This window comes from Tachyglossus aculeatus, chromosome X4, assembly GCF_015852505.1.
Source record: "Tachyglossus aculeatus isolate mTacAcu1 chromosome X4, mTacAcu1.pri, whole genome shotgun sequence".
Classification (NCBI taxonomy): domain Eukaryota; kingdom Metazoa; phylum Chordata; class Mammalia; order Monotremata; family Tachyglossidae; genus Tachyglossus; species Tachyglossus aculeatus.
In genome coordinates, this window is record NC_052098.1 from 16,466,400 (window position 1) to 16,486,540 (window position 20,141).

Consider the following 20,141-nt stretch of genomic DNA (forward strand, 5'->3'; position numbering starts at 1 on the left):
CCCAGCGTCACAGAGTAGACAAGTGGCAGAGCTGGAATTAGAACCGGTGACCTTCTGACTCTTCGGCCCGTGTTCTGCCCACTACACCCTGCTGCTCTTCTCATCATGTGACGCTATTGCTTGATCCCAGAAAGGAGTTGTCGCTCAGTATCTAGAAACTGAGATTCATTCAATCGTATTTACTGATCGCTTACTGTGTGCAGAGCACTGGACTAAGCGCTTGGGAAGTACAAGTTGGCAACGTATAGAGACGGTCCCTACCCAACAGGGGGAGATAAGATTATTAAAACCACTCAATCTGATCATCTATTACTCCTTCGATCATGGGCCAGAGTAAGTTAGTAGTCTTCTCTACAGTGGGTCAGTAGTGGGTCCAATTTTCCCTGCCTCGTGAGCTGGGTGACTCATTTGCCAAACTCCTCAGACAGACTACTGCTGGTCCACTGACAGGTCCCTATTGCCTCCTCCAACATTTAGCATCATCATCATCAATTGTATTTATTGAGTGCTTACTATGTGCAGAGCACTGTACTAAGCACTTGGGAAGTACAAATTGGCAACATATAAAGTCCCTACCCAACAGTGGGCTCACAGTCTAAAAGACATAACTCTGGCTGCTAAATCATAGCTTCCCCCTACACATCTTAGAGCTAGGCTCCCAGATCTCTGACCAGACTGGAGAGCTTTCAAGGCTGAAGGACACAAAATGGTGCCTTTCTAGCCTGTTAAGCATTTGAAGCCTACCTCTCCCTAACCCCCTTAATTCCTGTGCTCAAAATTAAAATTTGGTCCCTATGCATTGAAGTCACTTAAAGAATAAAGAGATTGTACCCTTAACGCTTCAAAAGGTTCCTGGGGAGTAATCTCAAAGCTGAACCCCAAGAGGAAGAATTCTGTTCCCATGGGAATGAAACTGTAATTCAGCTCACTAAATCAGACTTGTAAAAGCATTGAAAAGACTTCAATAAATCGAAGTCTTAAACAAGTAAGTTCAGCCAGCAATTGCAGGAATCCAAGTTGCTCTAAGACAACTGTTTTCCAGAGCTGCATCTGCTTTGGGCCTTGAAGTCAGATCCAGAGCCTAAAATCAGAGTTCCAATTGCCTTTACTACCTCTGAATGGTTTGGCATCTAGGCAAGTTAACTTTTTTTTTTTTTTTCTTAACCTGGCTCACTTTCAAACCCTCCATATTTTCAGGCTTCATATAGAAATCACCTGCAAAACTTTTGGGAAGTAATTTCAACTAAGGCCAGAACCTTGTTTTGGAGGCTTGTTTTGTTGTTTGGGGTTTTTTTTAAGTTAACTTTACTCCTAAATTTCCTTTATAGTGAAGAAGACCTGCGCTGAGTCTGACTTTGTCTGCAACAATGGTCAATGTGTACCGAACAGGTGGCAGTGTGATGGGGACCCAGATTGTGAAGACGGTTCGGACGAGAGCCCAGAACAATGCCGTAAGTCACTCCTCTATCCAAACTGGACTCAAATTTGGACTCCGATTTATTTTACCGTTAGCTCACAGACCGTGAGTAGGACACGGATATCATCACAGAGTTGCGGGATGTAATGTTTAAACGCTATAGTAGGGACTCTGTATTTTCCTGAGATCTCTTTGCTACCCAGGAATCACTTTTACAAAGGTGTAGTAATCACTTTCTCAAACTGTTTGATATGATAGGTGATATCTTAGCTGGTGCAGTTGTATCTGGAATTGGCCGTATCTCTCTAAGACCCTGCTGTCTCAAAACTGTGCCTGTTTTGAATTGCTCAACAAGGGAGCCAAGAGTACCACTGTCCCCGTAAAATGTGGTAAACTCATCTATTTTGTGGAGTGGCACCAGCTGATGTTTGTGCCACAGGCTACTCCAGTGACTTGAAGCCCCCTCGGTTAGCACTAGACACTTGGCTACAAAGACTTACTTGCTCTTGTCCGGTTGTAGAGGAGGACTACCAAACCTAGCATCCCCTTACAGGGCCATCTCTAGAACCGGTTTTAAGTAGGAGCACTTAAAACAGTTACTAAAAGATGAATGAGATGCCTTAGGGTTCTGACACCCTTCCAGCTGCCAGTCCAAAAGTTCTGCATCTACAGCTCTCGATCTCTGGCTCCTGCAGGTAGGGGAAGCTTCTCTGGGGTTCAAGGAGGCCCCTGCAAAGCCCAGAGCACGTGGTACAGTGGTGGCTCTGACTTAAGTGCCCCAGATGCATAGAGCATAGTGATAATGCTCTTAAACCTGTGCTTGATATTTCAAGTTGCATCTCTGGCCATTTAATGCTTTGATTTACAAGCAGTTGGAAGACATTTCTAGAATATGCTTTAATTTGGAAGCCAAAGTGTTTCTCCTTCATGCCCAAGGGTGCAAGAAACTTTAAATCAACAGCTAGCACTGCAGATCTTATTTTTCTAACATTTCTTCTAGAGTTGAGCCTGTCTTTCCAGTTCATTCATTCATTCAATCGTATTTATTGAGCACTTACTATGTGCAGAGCACTGTACTAAGCACTTGGGAACTACAAGTTGGCAACAACCTAGAAACCCACACTACTACGTAGTTCCTATTTTAAAATGAACTTTGCTCTCTTCAGATGTAATGGTCCCCACCCTGAGTCTTACATCTTCTGGGTCCGTGTATCCTTAACAGATATGAGAACGTGCCGAATTAACGAAATTAGCTGTGGTGCTGGCTCCACTCAGTGTATCCCTGTGTCCTGGAAGTGTGATGGTGAGAGTGACTGTGACAGTGAAGAAGATGAAGAAAACTGTGGTAAGGTGTTGGGGAAGGGGAAACAAAAGTGAATTACTTATAGCAAGAGCTTCCTAGGGGTAATTGGTGCAATGCTGGGACCAGTAAAACAGTAATGGTGGCTTTAAAGGAAGGAAAAAAAATCACTAAAATAGTGGGGCGAATGCTCTTTTGTTCAGAAGTAGACAGCTTGCATTGACATCTCTCCAATTCCAAAGGTGGGAGGGACAAATTTATCTCTAAGCCACTTTCCCGCTTATCCAACCAGATTAGATGCTTTTCATATCCTAGCCAACTCAGTGCCTGAGACAGGTAGGCAATAACTCTGACATCTGCATTTTAATGAATGTCATTTTGACAGGCAGCCCTTCAATGAAAGGTTTTCTAACTTTGTGGTAGCCTCTACTCCCCTTCCCTTAAAGCCTGTTCAGTACACACCACCATATGCTATGTACCTCCTGGGAAGAGTGAAATGCTTCATCTAAAAGAGTGCTGTCAAGTTAGCAGTCTTACCTTTCTTCTCTTCTCTGCCTCTTTCTCTCCCCCCACCCCCCAACGCGCACACACACGCACTCTTTGTTCACTAATCTAGGCCCTTCTGTCTCACTCCAGCCCCTGAAAATGTAGTGCAATGTTGTGTATTTAAGGTGAGGCACTAAATAAACATTACCACCCTTAAGCAGACACTCACTTTAGAGGCCTTATAAAATTGTGCAGCTCTAACAACAAATCTGTCAAGCCCTTTGATGCATAACAGGCAAACATGTTTTAGGCACTCCAAACCAAAAATGAAAAGTGTTTCTCCTTCATGCCCAAGGATGCAAGAAGTTTTAAATCAACAGCTAGCACTGCGGATCTTATTTTTTTTAACATTTGTTGTAGAGTGGAGCTTGTCTATCCAGTGATGCTTCACTTTGCACTGACAACCCAGAAACCCACACTATTACCTAGTTTCTATTTTAAACTGAACTTTGCTCTCTTCAGATGCAATGTTCCCCACCCTGAGTCTTACAGTTGCATAAATACACGTGAGGATGTTCTTTTTGTGCAAATCGTTTCCTCCTACATGAGCTAGTCACTATTAGGATTGGCAGTGAATTAAGATCAGGATATAATCCCAGTCTTAACATTGAGTTTCTCTTGGGACTTGCAGAGTCTCTCCTTGCTTCCTGGCCTGTAAATTAAGGTTAGTAATATGGCCTTAATTTTACAAGATCATCCAGTATGCTCCCACTTGCCCTCAAGCATCACTACTCCCTTCCCACCCTTTCTTCCTCAGTCTCTACCCTGGCTTCAGATGGGGTAGCCATCAGTCTCAAGCTCACCAGTGATTCTGCATCCCCTCCCACTGAAACTGTAGGAGTGACTGCATTCTAATATTAACACTCACTGGAATAATAGAATCCAAATCTCTCTTGCTGCAGCCTAAGCAAACAGCCGCAAAATGAAAAGGTTGAAACATACAGATTTAAGATCATAGTCTTGCCTATGTTATTTTCTTATCTAGGCTAAACTTCTTCTCTCGCCTTTTACCTCCCATTCTTTGCCTTCTCCAACTTTTCCCCTCAACTCCCCCTGGCCCGCAACCTTTCTTGTCATCTTACCCACTAATTTTTTTCTTTTTTAAGCTCTCCCCTGTACCTCCTTTTCTATATCCCTTTAGTTGTAGCCAATTCGTGGTTCCACCCTTTTGGCAGAAAGGAATGACTAAATGGCTGGAAGGTACTCAGGAGCTGAGATCAATAAATGGTATGGCTTTGGAACAAATAGTGACTTCTACAGGGAGGAGTCACAGAGAGATGGAAACAACTAGCTAGTCTCATTCCATGCAATAAAATAGGGAGCCTAGCTTTTCCCATTCATTCAATTGTATTTGAGCACTTACTGTGTGCAGAGCACTGTACTAAAGTGCTTGGGATTGTTCAGTGTAACAGTAAGCAGACACATTCCCTTCTCAGGTTGCTCTTCTACTGAAAAAGGATTTGGCACACTCTCCTATCTATAGATTTAGGTGTTTGTAAAATGTGTGTGTGTGTGTGTGTAATGGCATTTATTAAGCGCTTACTATGTGCAAAGCACTGTTCTAAGTGCTGAGGAGGTTACAAGGCGATCAGGTTGTCCCATGGGGGGCTCACAGTCTTCATCCCCATTTTCCAGATGAGGTAACTGAAGCCCAGAGAAGTGAAGTGACTTGCCCAAAGTCACACAGCTGACAATTGATGGAGCTGGGATTTGAACCCATGACCTCTGACTCCAAAGCCCGGGCTCTTTTCCACTGAGCCACGCTGCTTCAATATATCGATATTTAAAAACTTGAGAGAAGCCAAAATGTTGCCTTTATCCTGGTGTTTCTTTTCAATCAGGTAATATAACTTGTAGCACAGAAGAATTCACCTGCTTCAGTGGGCACTGCATCTCCAAGAATTTTGTGTGCAATGGCCACGAAGACTGTAGCGACGGCAGTGATGAACTGGACTGTGCTCCCCCGACCTGCGGTGCCCACGAGTTTCAGTGCAGCACCTCCTCCTGCATCCCCTCCAGCTGGGTGTGCGACAACGATGCCGACTGCTCTGACCAGTCGGACGAATCCCTTGAGCGCTGTGGCCGCCAGCCCGCCCCGCACGCGAAATGCCCATCTAGCGAGATCCAGTGTGACTCGGGGGAGTGTATCCACAAGAAATGGCGCTGTGATGGGGACTCTGACTGCAAGGATGGAAGCGATGAGATAAACTGCCGTAAGTCACTCTCAACCCGTCTGCCTCTGTTGGGTCTGTTGGGCAATGCTGTGGAGAAACAGGACTAGCGCTGGAACCTTTTGGTGACACCAAATGGTTTTTCTCCTGCTAGCTTCTCTCACTTGCCGACCCGACCAGTTCAAGTGTGAAGATGGTAACTGCATCCATGGCAGCAGGCAATGTAATGGCGTGCGAGACTGTGTAGATGGATCCGACGAAGTCAACTGCAAAAACGGTAAGATCTCACTTTTCTCGGAGCCTGAAAGAGTGCAACGCTTTTGTTCCCTGTGCTAATGGCTTTCTTTTACTTTGCTTGGGGTCATCTCTCTCTAGCCAATCAGTGTTCAGGACCTGGAAAATTCAAGTGCAGAAGTGGAGAGTGTATAGATATAAGCAAAGTATGTAACCAGCAGCAAGATTGCAAGGACTGGAGTGATGAACCCCTGAAAGAATGCAGTAAGTGAGAGTGGAGAGACTTTACGAAGCTGAGTGTTGCGTATGACATCTCTCCTATTGGCTATTTTGCTGGCCCTGAGTTAACTAGTCTTCTAGTATTTGGTTAAATCAAAATCATATAAAGTGCAGATCAGATCTTATTTCTCTTGAAACCTAGTTACTGAATGTTAAACTGAGTCAGTGTTCATTGAATTGTATTCCCTGTAGTGTATGTAGCTTCGTCGGTGTCTGTTGTAGCAATGCCACAAAACTGCAGCAAATCTTATACTATAGCAGCTGTTGGTGGGCAAGGCAGACTAGAATTAGCTAAGTTTTTTTAAATTTTTTTTTTCTTTTTGGTGTAAGCAAAATGCTGCCACTGTGAATGAGTGTAATGAAATATAAAATCTGATATAGTGTAAGACTAATCACTGAGTGAAATTCAGGCTAACATGTTAATCATTTGATGTAAAAGCTTTGAAGAATAGCAAAATAGGAATATATTGACTTTCCTATTTGCTGGTGGTGGTGGGGGAAATAATCTCTAATATTAAATCTTTCAGATGTAAACGAATGCTTGCTTAACAATGGTGGATGTTCACATATCTGCAAAGACCTAGTTATAGGTTACGAATGTGACTGTGCAGCGGGGTTTGAACTGATAGATAGGAAGACATGTGGAGGTAAGACTCTAAATTATGTTTTTTTGGGGAGTGGGGAATGAATGGTATTTTTATTTTTTTTTATTACGGTATTAAGCACTTATGTGATGGGCACTGTTCTGAGTGCTGGGGTAGATACGAGTTTATCAGGTCGGACACAGTCCCTGTCTCACGTGGGGCTCACAGTCTAAGTAGGAGGGAGTAAGATTAATTCCTGTTTTACAGTTGTGGAAACTAAGGCATAGAAGTGAAGTGATTTTTGTCCAAGGTCACACCACAAGCAATTGGCAGAGCCATGATTAGAACCCAGGTCCTCCGACTCCCACGGTCATGCTCTTTCCACTAGGCCACACTGCTTCTCTGGTATTGAGTGCTTACTGTGTGCGGAGCACTGTACTTAAATACTTGAGTACAAAAGAACAGACACAATTCCTATCCTCAGGGAGCTTACTATACAGTGGGGAAGGGAGGATGACTACTGGGATTAGTAAAACTAATTCTAATTTCCCTCGTAGATATTGATGAGTGCCAAAACCCTGGAATCTGCAGTCAAATTTGTATCAACTTAAAAGGTGGCTACAAGTGTGAATGTAGTCGTGGCTATCAAATGGATCTTGCTACTGGAGTGTGCAAGGCCATAGGTAATAGCTTACAAGAGTGCTTTCCCAAATTTGATATAATATAGGAATAGCAAACATGAAACTGCAGCAGTACATGAATAATGTAGTAGCTAGAGCTTCTAACTTATGTGCTTTTATTGATGTATCTTAAAGTACGTTTTACAGATCTAGGTGGTCCATCCCATTTTTAAGAGGACTTACTATAAAGCCTGTCTTAGCTCTTTGCAAATTTCATATTGGGAAATCAACACTTGTGCATCCAACTCCCACTCCTAAACTTTTTTTATTTCCAAGCCCTGAGGAAAGCAAGTGACTTCACATCAGCTGGTCCAAATACCTATTCATTTGGGTAACTTGCATGGTGCTGCTAGTAAACCAGAGCCGCTTGATAGTGGGGTGGGGGGGATGGAGACTGGTTTTTTCGTACACTGAAAACACGCAGAGGGTACTGTTTTTAACAGGGTCTTTGCCTGAAACTCTGTGGTAAGAAGATGGTCTCGTTGTGAAGAGGCACGTGTCACCAAGTAAACCCTGAATCTCTGTTTGCAGGAAAAGAGCCAAGCCTAATCTTCACTAATCGAAGGGACATCAGGAAGATTGGCCTAGAAAGGAAAGAGTACATCCAACTGGTAGAACAGCTAAGAAATACTGTAGCTCTGGATGCTGACATAACTGCCCAGAAACTATTTTGGGCTGACCTAAGCCAAAAGGCCATCTTCAGGTAAATGGCCCTACACTTCACTTTAGGGCATGTCAGCAATAAGCTTTACTTCCACTTTTGGTGTTGGGTCAGAGTTTTCTGTCCCCTTTTGACTTGACTCTCTCAAGGAGTCATGAGCACCCTACTATGTATTGTTACAATAGTTGGCTTCTCTGCTCCATTTTCTCATTTGTCACCCTTCTGTTCTGTCACTCAAGCACTTTGATGGTCATTGATATTTGTCAGATGCCTTAGCAGAAAGGAGAAGCTTATAAACCTCCAGTTTTTAATTTAGTAAGAGGCTTGGTGTAGGGATGGTTCAAACACTCAACCCCTAACCTAATTTAACTTTGGGTGGACTTCATTTTACCCCTACTTTTTCCCTGCCCACCTTCTCTTCTCTGGGAGAGGTGAGGATTGAGTTGTGCTCGCTCTGTCTCTGCAGCTCTACGAATCCCAGTAGTGTTTCACGGTGTCAAATTTAAGCTAGAGCTGTTTTTTTTTTTTTTTAGAATTAGAGTAGCATTGAAAAATATAGAGAACCTGTATTAGCAACTGAGCTGAAGCTCTAATCATTAGTCCAGGGCTGGCAGTGGCCAAAAACTGACCTGGCTAGTAATCACGCTAGAAAAACGGAAAAATCTATTACTAGTTCAGAACTCTTCATAGTTTGAAGGCTTAAGTGTGACATTCTGGAGAGCCAACGATCTATCGCTGAAATTCTTAAACCTCACCCATGACCTGTTCTGTTTCAGTGCCTCAATTGATGCCCGGGACAAAGTTGGTAGACATGTTAAAATGATCGACAATGTCTATAATCCTGCAGCCATTGCTGTTGATTGGATCTACAAGAACATCTACTGGACTGATGTGGCTTCCAAGACCATTTCAGTGGCTAGCCTAGATGGAACCAAGCGGAAGATCCTAATTAATTCTGACTTGCGGGAGCCAACTTCCATAGCGGTGGACCCGCTCTCTGGGTTAGTTCCTAGTATTGTCTACTCCATAGGCGAGTGAGCTCGCTGAGTGTTCTCCTGAGTATCCTTGAGAGGGGTGATTCGTAAAAAGCCGCAATAGCTATACATGCTCAAGCTCTGACCGCGCAATTCCTAAGTAGCTTAGAAAAAGGTTCAGGCTGAGTTGATGCAACAGCAGGTAGGATGTACTTTACTGGCTTGGCTCGTGGGCTTCAGTCTATTTTTTCAGCCTGACCAGCTGGCTCAGTTGGGCAGACACTGAAGTAAGAATATAAATGCTGCTTCTGAGTCAGTCCGCTATTCTGCCTCTGACTGAGACGGCAGCATACTCGGAGGAGCTGTGATTTGCCCCTCTTGTCATCCGTTCTGTTTGAGATGTTGAATGAATGGCCTGACTTCCTCTCTAAGAACCAGTTACGTACCATTTGCTCAGGAACTTATTCTAATCTTCCTTGAACCTGTACAACTTGCTGTGGTAGTGAATTTCATCTGCTTGCCACCCTCTGTAAAGTCCCCTTCGTACACGGGCGTGCGGACTCCTGAAGCCATGCGACTCCACCTCCCACCGGGGAACTTGGGCTGCAGTTCGCCCCACGCTTCCACCTAGTTCGCCGTCATTTTAAGAAGGTGAGCTGCTAGCCGTACAGAAGGCTGACAAAGGGCCACTGCGCCTCTTCTTGCACCGTGTGCGCGTTCAAAAAAAACCCCGAGGACCTGGTTCTGTTTTGAGCCTGTCGCTTGGGGGTCCTGAGAGCTGCAAAAGTTCAGCTTGAAGAGAGTAACTCTCCTGACTTCTGCACATCGGGGCTGACCTGTCTAGTGGAGAGGTCCTCCAACAGATCACTATCACCCTGTTGGAGACTGTGCTGAGCTGTCTCTAAATCCTTGCTCCCCTTGCAGCTGCTTAAGTAGCCCGATGTCATCCATTCAACCCACACGCTTCACCCAGTGGAGCTGTGTTTGGTGTGTGCCTTGCTTCGGTGCTGGTGAGTTTGACTGCGTTCCTGGACAACTGTTGGTCCTCTTGGCTGCCGCTGGAGTTTTGAGTGCTCAAAAATCTAGATAAGTCTTCTCTTGTAGGCCTGTGCCTTGCAGCCGTATGGGAGGTTGGACGCCACGGCAACATTTTAAACCTTCAGCGTGGCACGAAGCTCGATACCCCGTTGTCACCGCTAGCGTCAACCTGTCAAAAGCCATGTGGGCTTTTTTGGTCGTCTTCTGCTGTCGCAGCATCTCTGGCTAATGGTTTGCCTGGATGGAATCTAAGGCAGCCACCAAGTTCTACTGTGTGGCAAGTGGTTGTGAGTGAGAAGTGGCCAGTCTCAGCTGATCCAGATTTAATCACTGGCAAGTCTGTAGGATTCTGAGTTCCCACTATCTCTCTAGAGAGAGACTTGTGTGCGCATCATAACCTCTCCCAAACCGTTGAGCGCAATATAGAAAATACTGCCCGAACACGATCACTTTTTAATCTTATTTTATTTTTTTAATTACGCTAAACACACTACTGATCTGGAAAGTCGTCTCCAAGCCCCTGCCGAACTCTGTGAGCTGTGCTAGATGGGCGATGGGAAGTCACTTCACAGTCACAATGTTCTGGTTGATTTGGGCTTAGTGCGAGGCAAGTGTCCATCACTTGGTAGCCAATTTTTAAATGGTTTGAAACAAAGTAATCCTCTGGACTATTTGTGTGAACTCTTGTGCTATAACTTGGCATTCTTTCTTCCCAGCAGCCTATAATTTAATGTTACTGATTGTGTTGGAAAATATTTGCCCCCTTAGAGCGAAGGCTTCCCAGGCTTTGGCATCCGATATGTAGATCATCGGTCGCTAGACAAATCTTAGGACGGTTCCTTACCTGAAAGGCCTACAGGTCATACTAAAAATTAGTGTTTTATTATCATTAAAATGGGAATTTTTCAGTTGGTCACCTATGCAAAGAGACCCAAGTATTCTAACTTTGGGCAACAAAAATGACTTTCAGATGTTATATTGGGTAGAAGCTTGGAGGTAGCATGAATTTCTGCTTAGTTTCACTTTTTTTAAATGCCTGCTATAACCCCACCTAGCATCCTGATGATGCTGAAGCAGAAGTTGCTTTAAGATTAAGCATGTAATCCTGACTCTCTCTTGGGAGGAAAGTAAAGGCCTGCATCTGAGCTGTTCTCAATCTGACACCAGTTAAAATGCTGAGACCCTGACTTCACAAGTAGTGGCTTTGGATTATGCTGAAGTAAAGTGGATGTTGGCATGTGTTTTAAGGCGTTGGGAGGAGGATAGAGCTCCCAAAGCAGTATACCTGTAGACGCACACTAGTTATAAGGGTTTACAGAAACTCTACAGTTCTATAACGCCTGGCATTCTATGTATAACATGCTTGGTAGAACTAAAACTTGAGCTGCACTCAATGGCTTGGTTTTGTAATGCAGACATAGGCACCGTAACATGCTGGCTTCCGGGCATTTCCAAGGTTTGGCTAATTCAATCTCAAAGCAGTGTGCAGATCTGTCCTAAAGCACGAGTCTCGCCACAATATGAAACCACCACACCTGAACTACTCCAACTATGGTTTGTATTTTAAGGTCAAAACTGTAGTTCAGAGCGAGGCAACTAAAATAGTGAGGAAAATGAGGTGGCTTTTGCACACGACGAAGTCCTGAAACTGCTCCAGTGCTCTGATTTCTTTCTAGAAAGAGGATGGTGGAGAGGACTTGGTTGACAGTCACAAGGAAGGTGTGGACAGGGTAAACCTACTGGTGTTTCACTCAATATCAGAACTAAGGCGCCTCTCCTAAAATATGAAGGTGGTGAATTGCGAGTTGAAGCTATAAACCTATGGAATTCATTACCACTGAAAGTTGTGCAAAGAAAAAATAGCAATAGGTTCAAGAAGGATGTTGATCTGTGGATGGGCGCTTTCAAAGCTAGGAATGTTAAAAGGCTCATTCATTAGGGTGGATGGCAAGTATCCTCAAGTGCCACTAAAATGGGCAGGCAGAATATTGGCTAGATGGCTCTTTTGACCTGACCCATGGCGCTTGTAGAATGCATCAACTGAAGTAACACTTTCTCTTGAAGAGCCACAGTGAGGCTCAAAATTGTGGCTCGGATCCTTAATCACTTAGTTTGGGCCACTGCCGTTTAGTGGATGCTAACTGGCCCCAAACTAAACTCTGGCTAACAAATTCTGAATCTTTGCAGCTTTGCTTACTGGTCCGACTGGGGAGAACCAGCCAAGATAGAAAAAGCAGGAATGAATGGATTTGACAGACGACAACTGGTGACAACAGACATCCAGTGGCCCAACGGAATTACACTTGGTATGCCCTCTCACCTCTGCATAGGACTAATTTAAAACGAAATGAAGAAAAATTTTTTTAAAAAAACCTCACTGCAGCAAATCCGAAGCTGATGTACTCCAAGTACATCTCTCAACCTGGGTGGAAATACCCCAAGACCTAAGGGAGCCCCATCTGCCATTCTTCAGAGCTCCATTTTCCCCCAAAGTATACTAGCCAAGTCCCCACCACAAATCTGTCGAGGTGCTGCAGTGAAGCTCTAGATCTGGGTCTCAAAATATGCATTTGAAGTTCAACTCTATACCTGAGACCAAGTTTCTAAAACATCCTGCTCTCCTCCCTTACCACGGTTCACATTTGCTGCTGTTTGGTGGGAGGAGACCTTTGACAGACATGTTGCACATATCCATTCTGAAATATACTTTGTCATAATGGCCAAACAAGCAAGTCTGAGGTACAGCAGGTAACCCCTAGTTCTCAGGTAGGGAAGATAGAAGCACTTGAACCTCTAGTCAAAGTGAGAATAGTAGCCTTCTCCCTTGGGTATCTCTCTTAATTAAATTTTCATGTGGCTTCTCTTGGGCTGGGATAATGGTATGTGATGTCAGTGGTAACTAAACTTTTTTTTCCCTTCTTCTAGACCTTGTAAAAAGCCGCCTCTATTGGCTCGATTCTAAGTTACATATGCTATCCAGTGTGGATTTGAATGGCCAGGATCGACGAATTGTACTCAAGTCGCTGGAATTCCTTGCTCATCCTCTTGCTGTCACTATATTTGAGGTAAGATTAAAACCCATAAGACTCGCTCAAACTGTTTTTGTGTGTTTCCCCCACCTCTTCTCCCTCCCTCCCACGACATAAACCTAAAAACCTCCCAGTACAATGAACTTGAGAAGCAGCATGATCTAGTGTCAAGAGCGTGGTGGACCTGGGAACCAGAAGACCTGAGTTCTAATGCTGGTTCTGTTATTTATCTGCTGTGTCCTTGGCCAAGTCACTCAACTTCTCTCTGCCTCAGTTGCCTTATCTGTAAAATGGGGATTAAGACCGTGAGCCCCATGTACAGGAGGGACTGTGTCCAACATGACTATCTTTTATCTACTGCTGTGCTTAGAATGGTGTCTGGCACATAGTAAGTGCTTAAATACCATTTTTTTTTTTTAAAACTGAACTCTGCAGATAGGACCATTAGGCTGCTCCTCACATTGAAGTAGACACACTTGTCTTGCTGCCTCTGCTTTAGACATTCAAGACTACCAGTTCACTTCTTAAAAGCTGCAGAACTAAGTACTCAACATTTTTTCCTCAGTGCTAACTTCACTGTTCTTGTAAAGACAAGCTCTGAGCAATATTCAATCAAACGTGTAAAACAAGCTGCATTGGATGTGGCAACGCAGAAGTCTTTAGACATACTGCTCAATGTTGGTCTCCTTTCTAGGATCGTGTCTATTGGATCGATGGGGAGAATGAAGCTGTTTATGGTGCAAACAAATTCACTGGATCGGAACTAGCTACTCTGGTGAACAACCTTAATGATGCACAGGACATTATTGTTTACCATGAACTAGTACAGCCATCAGGTAAACCACATTGAGCCTGAAGTTGTTATAGCACCATGACTACTCTTATTGAAGATCTATCTTGTGGGACGGCCAGAAACCTGCCTCCTGCTTAGAGCTGGGTAACTTCCAGATGGGCAATCTAGGCTGCCCTTGGGCTTAAAGCCCACCTGTAAGGCGAGGAAAATGATTTTTCTATCAATGACCGGTAACTCTGGAATATGTCTGCGGTTCTCTAAAGTCACACTTGTCTAAACTAAGTAGGGTTAAATGATCAGTGACTGTCAAAGTGGAACAACATCTGAAGCAGTGTAACTCTTCGCCCCTGCCCCAGGTAAAAATTGGTGTGATGAAGATACCCCGAATGGAGGCTGTGAGTATCTGTGTCTACCAGCTCCTCAGATAAATGATCACTCTCCAAAGTATACCTGCTCTTGTCCCAGTGGGTATAACCTCGAAGATGGCGGCCAAGGATGCAGAAGTAAGAACACCTTTATTTGAAAATGGGTATGCTTAGCAAAGGCCACCTGGTCTTACCTACCATAGGTGAGAATCTGACTTGTCTACAGGTGACAGACCAGAATGACACTTAAAAGAATCCAAATGTAATCTCAGTGTGTTAGGTCCCGCCTATTGGCTTAGATGTTTCTAGCCTCTCCTTACCCAAGACCTCTAAACTCTTAAACTGTGGTGTGACCATGTCCGAGTAGCTTCTGAAGCTTAAATCCTGCATTGTATGAAGCTTTACCAGGGTGCTGAATCGTGACTGCATTATCCAGTTGTCCAAAGTCACTTGTCATAGCTAACCCCTTGGTATCTATCAGCTGTAGAGCTATTGCCTGAGATGGGCAATACAGAGGGTGTGTAGTTGTATAACTGACCTACTAGCAATTCTCATGAGTGAAGGTGAACTTTCACTTTTCTGAAGCTGAAAGCTCTCAGTTCCTCCTACATCATACAAGACTTCTGGCTTGGTAGTCCTTTCAACGTGACACAACTGCTTGCTTCCCCAACTTACTGATCTTAAATCCGGATTTAACGTCTCCCCTCAGTGTTCTGGAAAGCTAACTTCCGGCATGATTAGCAGCTATTAAAACCTCTAGCTCAAAAGTAGGCATTTCAGAACCTCAGGAATAACTGGGTTCTTGATTTACAATTTAGGTACTGCAACTGTGGTTTATGAAACACGAGATACCAGCACCACAGAAAAATCACCAACTGTTGGACTAATTGCTGGAGGTATTGGTCCCAATGACTCAAAGCTCTTCCTCCTAAACCATAGCAAATTCTTAACACTGAAACTAGGCAATACTTTCTTGCCCTGTCTAAAAACTGAGCAGTAAAGTGGAAACAGCAGGTAACTCCTACTATATAGTTCGGCTTAAACTTTTAAGATTAACCGAAGAGCCCATTCATTAGTTCATTCAATCGCATTGATTTGCAGAGCACTGTACTAAATGCCTCTGACTAGCCACCTCACGCCATTAGACGGCCTTTGCGTGGATTCTGACTCTACGCAACAGTAAAGACTATGATCCTAGCATACCGTGAATTGAAGCACTTTGTGTCAGGGTTGTCTGAGACACTGACTTGGAAGAATTGAACTTGGGTGTAAAGCAAGCTGTGTGCAGGGGTGATCCCTTATGGACTACGAGACACAGGGTTTTATTGCTCAGACTCTGACAGACAGGAGATGTTTCCTTGTCCCTCTACCTCTTCTCCTCACTAACACCCCCACGACCACTATTCTTGGGAAGGGTGTTCTCTTCTTTTACCACTAAAATGCTTGCAGGGCTATCTACAATGGTAACTCCAGAGGCAGGTGAGTGCCAACAAGAGCTAGCATGTCATAATTTAAGTCCCTTAAGTTAACCAGGGGGATACCAAGGAAGAATGACAGCAGTTCCCTCAAAATATCATTTGCTGCTCATTTTCTGAGTATCTGGCCCTGCTGAAATGGTCCTCCACCCCTTAAGACATAGGCGATCCTTAGCAACAGACCCTCTGGAAGAAACGGCTGATGACACAGGTTTCTGCCTGTGTTAATTGAAAGCTGTAGCTACCTGTATGGTTTTTGAGAACTGCTTCTTTAATGTAAACAGTCTGCAAGGAGTGACACTAGTACTGTTTTTCAGGAAACACTGCTCTGCTCGAATGAGCAAGCTTTAAACTTTTCAGCTCCCGAGCTTCAAAGGTAACACCTTTCCTTTCCAGGAGCCAACGTCACTACTACGGTATCAGAAGTCAGTGCGTCTCCAAAGGGAACTTCAGCAGTGTGGGCTGTGATTCCTGTGTGTAAGTAGTCTGCTAGTGTGTGCAATTAATAATCATGGTACTCAGCACTCTGTGCCAAGCACCGTACTAAGTGCTGGGGGTGGGGTGGGGGGGGATGCATGATAACTGGGGTTGATGTCCTAAAGTAAGGCGGGAGAACAGGTATTGAATCACCATTTTGCAGATGAGAACTGAGGCACAGAGAAGGGAAGTGACTTGCCCACGGTCACACAGCAGACAAGTGGTGGAGCCGGGATTAGAACCCAGGTCCTCCCAGGCCCGTGCTCTATTCACTAGGCCGCACTCCTTCTCAGCTACCAACACAAATGCCATCTCTAAAGGAGTTTGATCCCTAAGATTCTACAGAACGTGATCCATCACGTTTTTGTCACCTGAATTGAGGAAGCTTCTGAAAGTGTTTGATTCCCATAGTAAAACATCTACCCCAGACACTCAACTCTGGATTAATAAGACTCCTCTGACAGCATTTAAGAATCTAGCATATGCAGACCGCTGTACCAGGTGCTCAGGAAGCCACTGCAGCCTTCAAAGAGCTTAGTCTAAAAGAGGAAATGAGTAGTCAAATTGATAAATACGAGGGAGCTCTTCAAGTTCTAAAGAGACTGGTGGCTAATAAGAGGGATCTACCTTAAGGTTGGTGGTTGGGAGTATTTTTTTTTTCCTTTTTGCCTTGTAAAGGCTGTAAGAAGTAGTGTAACTACAGAGCTATTGGTTCCCTCTGAAGCGTAATAGCCACAAAGCCAAAAGGCTGCAGCTCCTGGGTCCTAGACCACCCGTGGGAGAAAGGGAAGCTGGCAATCACCCTTTCTTTCCCTTCAGTGACCCCCTGAAGGGCTTGAGACCACCAAAGCACTCTGTAGAACACACTGTAAATCCTTAGGAAGCTTTGACAGCACCTCCAGCTCCCCATGTACTCTGGCTACACGTCCGTCTTCGGAACGGCTGGAGTGGAGAATCTCTCATCCAGATTTGGGTTACTGTTACTAACAAACTCTTGACTTTCTAGTGCTGTTGACAATAGCAGCAGCAGGTGGCTACTTCATGTGGAGGAACTGGCAGCACAAGAACATGAAAAGCATGAATTTCGATAATCCCGTTTACTTGAAAACCACTGAAGAAGACCTCACGATTGATATTGGCAGGCACAGCTCTTCCGTTGGACACACTTATCCAGCGGTAAGTTGACCCTAAACTCTTGACTTCCCTAAAACAGATCAGTCATTCCATGGTATTTATTGAGTGCCTCATAATAATAATTGTGATATTTAAGGGCTTACTATTGGCCAGGCACTGTTCTAAGCACGGGGGTAGATGCAAGATAACTTGATTGGACACAGTTCCTGCCCCACGCAGGGCTCAGAGTCTTAATCCCCGTTTTACAAACGAGGGAACTGAGGCCCAGTGAAGCGACCTGCCCAAGGTCACACAGCGGACGAGGGGCAGAGCTGGGATTAGAACACAGGTCCTTCCGATTCCCGGGCCCGTGCTCTAACCACTAAGCCACACTCCTTCTCGGCTACCAACATAAATGCGATCTCTAAAGGGGCTTGATTCATAAGCTTCTATAGCTCTATCCACTAAGCCTCGCTGCCTTTCTCTGAGCCTGCCTAACTATAAAGACATCACCACCGCTCACTCTGTCATCCCTGCCAACTGTATCGTCTTCTCCCCTTCCTCTTCGCCGCCGCCCGTCCGCCGCACTCACATAGTGCAGTGAATGGGCAGGCGTGGTTGTGGAGCACTTGAAGTACGTCGTCCGAGGCATAAAGTTCAAATAGAATGAAATATGCTACCTTCAAAACTTGATCTAGAGCAGAAAGCTTCTAGAGGTCGTAGCTGCTGAAGCTGAGGTTTAGCTAGCAGTGGGCCGGGAATCTTAGCTGTGACATAGGCATTTTCTATTCATTCGTTTATGCACTCATTCAATTGTATCTATTGAGCACTTACTGTCTGCAGAGCACTGTATTCATTCAATCGTATTTATTGAGCGCTTACTGTGTGCAGAACACTACTAAGCGCTTGGGAAGTACAAGTTGGCAACATATAGAGACGGTCCCTACCCAACAGCGGGCTCGCAGTCTAGAAGGGGGAGACAGACAACAAAACATGTAGACAGGTGTCAAAACCATCAGAATGAATAGAATTACAGCTATAATACATGTATCTAGCACACAATAGAGTGAACAAACCTCACTCCTTATGTTTAAACTCCTTACAAACATAAAACAAATCCAATCTGGACTGGACTCTTCATCCTGGCTCTTGGCTGAAGAACTTGTTGGCCAGGTATCAATTACAGCATTGTTTAGTATCCATTTCCGGATTATTTGCTTAGTCTCTGTAACGGATTATATCATTTGCACTGCTTTAACTTTGAGCAACAGATGTACTCTACGCACAGCTCTTCTTCTGTGGGACAAAATCATCAACAATAAGATGGCAAGCTTTCCCAAATAGTCGTTCTGTCTAGCTCTTTTTTTAATAATGTACACACACCTAAGGCATCGACTTTATTTCTTTCAGATATCAGTCGTGAGCACAGATGACGATCTGGCCTGATGCCTCTGCCACAACCTGTTCCCGTCTACACTTAAGTTTTGAAGATTTTTTTTATGGTAACCAAGCTAGTGGCTGAATAAGACTTTCTTCCTCAATTCTAGAAGAAGAACCTGAAGATGTGTGGAGCAAGTCCACATACCTTTTTTTATCCTACTTCTGTCCACAGTGTAGTTCAGCTTCAGATGAGGTTACCAACTACTGTAACCCTCAAATTTTTAGTCAGTATTGCCATCACTGGCCAAATATGCACTTTCCATAGAAAGCCATATTCCAGCAATGAAAACTTGTGCTATAGTCTACCACCTGTACATAACTTGTATAGGCCATCTGTAAATATCCCTAGAACAATCACTATTCTTAAGCACTTTGAAAATATTTCTATGTAAATTATTGTAAACTTTTTTCAATGGTTGGGGCAATAGGAGCAAACGGGTTACTAAGATGAAATTGCCAAAAAAAAATTTGTAAACGAGTAATTTTTGTATGTGTGAATGAGAACAAATCTTTGTGACACTTATGGAGGTATGCAGAGTGTGTGTTCAGTAAAACACTGTACGACTTTTTCCAAGTGCTAAAATTAAACCAAGCAGCTTAACAATGCCTTGTCCGCCTCTCTTCCTCAACAGTGTGAGCTAAGATGTTGCCAAGGCCTAGGACTAAAAATTACATAGTAATAGGATTCATTCATTCAATCGTATTTATTGAGCGCTTACAGTGTGCAGAGCACTGTACTAAACGCTTGGGAAGTACAAGTTGGCAACATATAGAGACGGTCCCTACCCAACAGTGGGCTCACAGTCTAGAAGGATTGAGTACCTCCTTGTATTTTCCCAAACACTTTGCTCCCTGCCCACAAGGATCCTACCCTCTCTAATGTGGATGTTTAGAAGGGGAGTAAAAGAAATTGAATAACATTCAAAAGCAGGGAGGAGGGGTATAGACAAGTGCTGGAGAGAGCCAGTTTGTGTGTGTCTCTGTTTTGGGTTACAGGGACTTAAGGCCTGGTGGAGGAAGTGGGATTTTAGGAGTTTGAGCAGGAGGAGGGTGAGAGTTCATCAAATTTTGTTGAGAGACCAAGCCAAGGGCCCAGCTGAGAGCAAGGTGCAGTTAGAAAGCGAAAAGCAGTGGGGCCTAGTGGAAAGAGCAGGGGCCTGGCAATCAGAATCTGGGTTCTGTAGTGTAATCTTGGGCACTTAACTTCTCTGTGCCTGTTACCTCATCTGTAAAAGGGGGTTAAGACTGTGAAATGGGCAGGGACTGTGTCCAACCTATCTTGTATCCACCCCAGTGCTTGGCATATAGTAAGCACTTGAATACCACTTTAAAAAAACAAAAAAAGCTTGAGTGGAAGTGTGTGAACTGGTGCAGAGCCCCTCTGAAAAAGGGGAGGATGTGTTGCTTGATGTGGAGAAACTCTTGCCGGAAGATGATCTGAGCAGCAGCATTTACTAGAGTTTGGCCTTGGTGGAGGATGAAAATGTCAAGAAGGCCAATATGATGACTAGAGCAGGGTCCTATCTGCTTAGGTGGAGAGAAAGGGGGTGGTCCAGAAGATACTG

At 44.3% G+C, this 20,141-nt stretch overlaps 1 protein-coding gene across 2 annotated transcripts in view; it reads left to right on the plus strand.

Annotated features, from left to right (window-relative positions):
- Positions 1 to 19,173, plus strand: part of VLDLR (very low density lipoprotein receptor) — a 33,817-nt gene extending 14,644 nt beyond the window's left edge. Inside the window, exons 3-19 of one of the 2 annotated variants that reach the window (XM_038769794.1) lie at positions 1,329 to 1,451; positions 2,640 to 2,762; positions 5,105 to 5,476; positions 5,589 to 5,711; positions 5,810 to 5,932; positions 6,475 to 6,594; positions 7,089 to 7,214; positions 7,743 to 7,914; positions 8,649 to 8,873; positions 12,072 to 12,190; positions 12,810 to 12,949; positions 13,608 to 13,749; positions 14,063 to 14,209; positions 14,890 to 14,967; positions 15,943 to 16,023; positions 17,030 to 17,199; positions 18,547 to 19,173. In XM_038769794.1, the coding sequence (XP_038625722.1) occupies positions 1,329 to 1,451; positions 2,640 to 2,762; positions 5,105 to 5,476; positions 5,589 to 5,711; positions 5,810 to 5,932; positions 6,475 to 6,594; positions 7,089 to 7,214; positions 7,743 to 7,914; positions 8,649 to 8,873; positions 12,072 to 12,190; positions 12,810 to 12,949; positions 13,608 to 13,749; positions 14,063 to 14,209; positions 14,890 to 14,967; positions 15,943 to 16,023; positions 17,030 to 17,199; positions 18,547 to 18,582 (2,420 nt within the window). In that variant the 3' untranslated portion in view covers positions 18,583 to 19,173. The remainder of the gene's footprint in view (positions 1 to 1,328; positions 1,452 to 2,639; positions 2,763 to 5,104; positions 5,477 to 5,588; positions 5,712 to 5,809; positions 5,933 to 6,474; positions 6,595 to 7,088; positions 7,215 to 7,742; positions 7,915 to 8,648; positions 8,874 to 12,071; positions 12,191 to 12,809; positions 12,950 to 13,607; positions 13,750 to 14,062; positions 14,210 to 14,889; positions 14,968 to 15,942; positions 16,024 to 17,029; positions 17,200 to 18,546) is intronic. The other variant, XM_038769793.1, reaches the window with a different exon arrangement.
- The last annotated feature ends 968 nt before the right edge of the window (positions 19,174 to 20,141 follow it).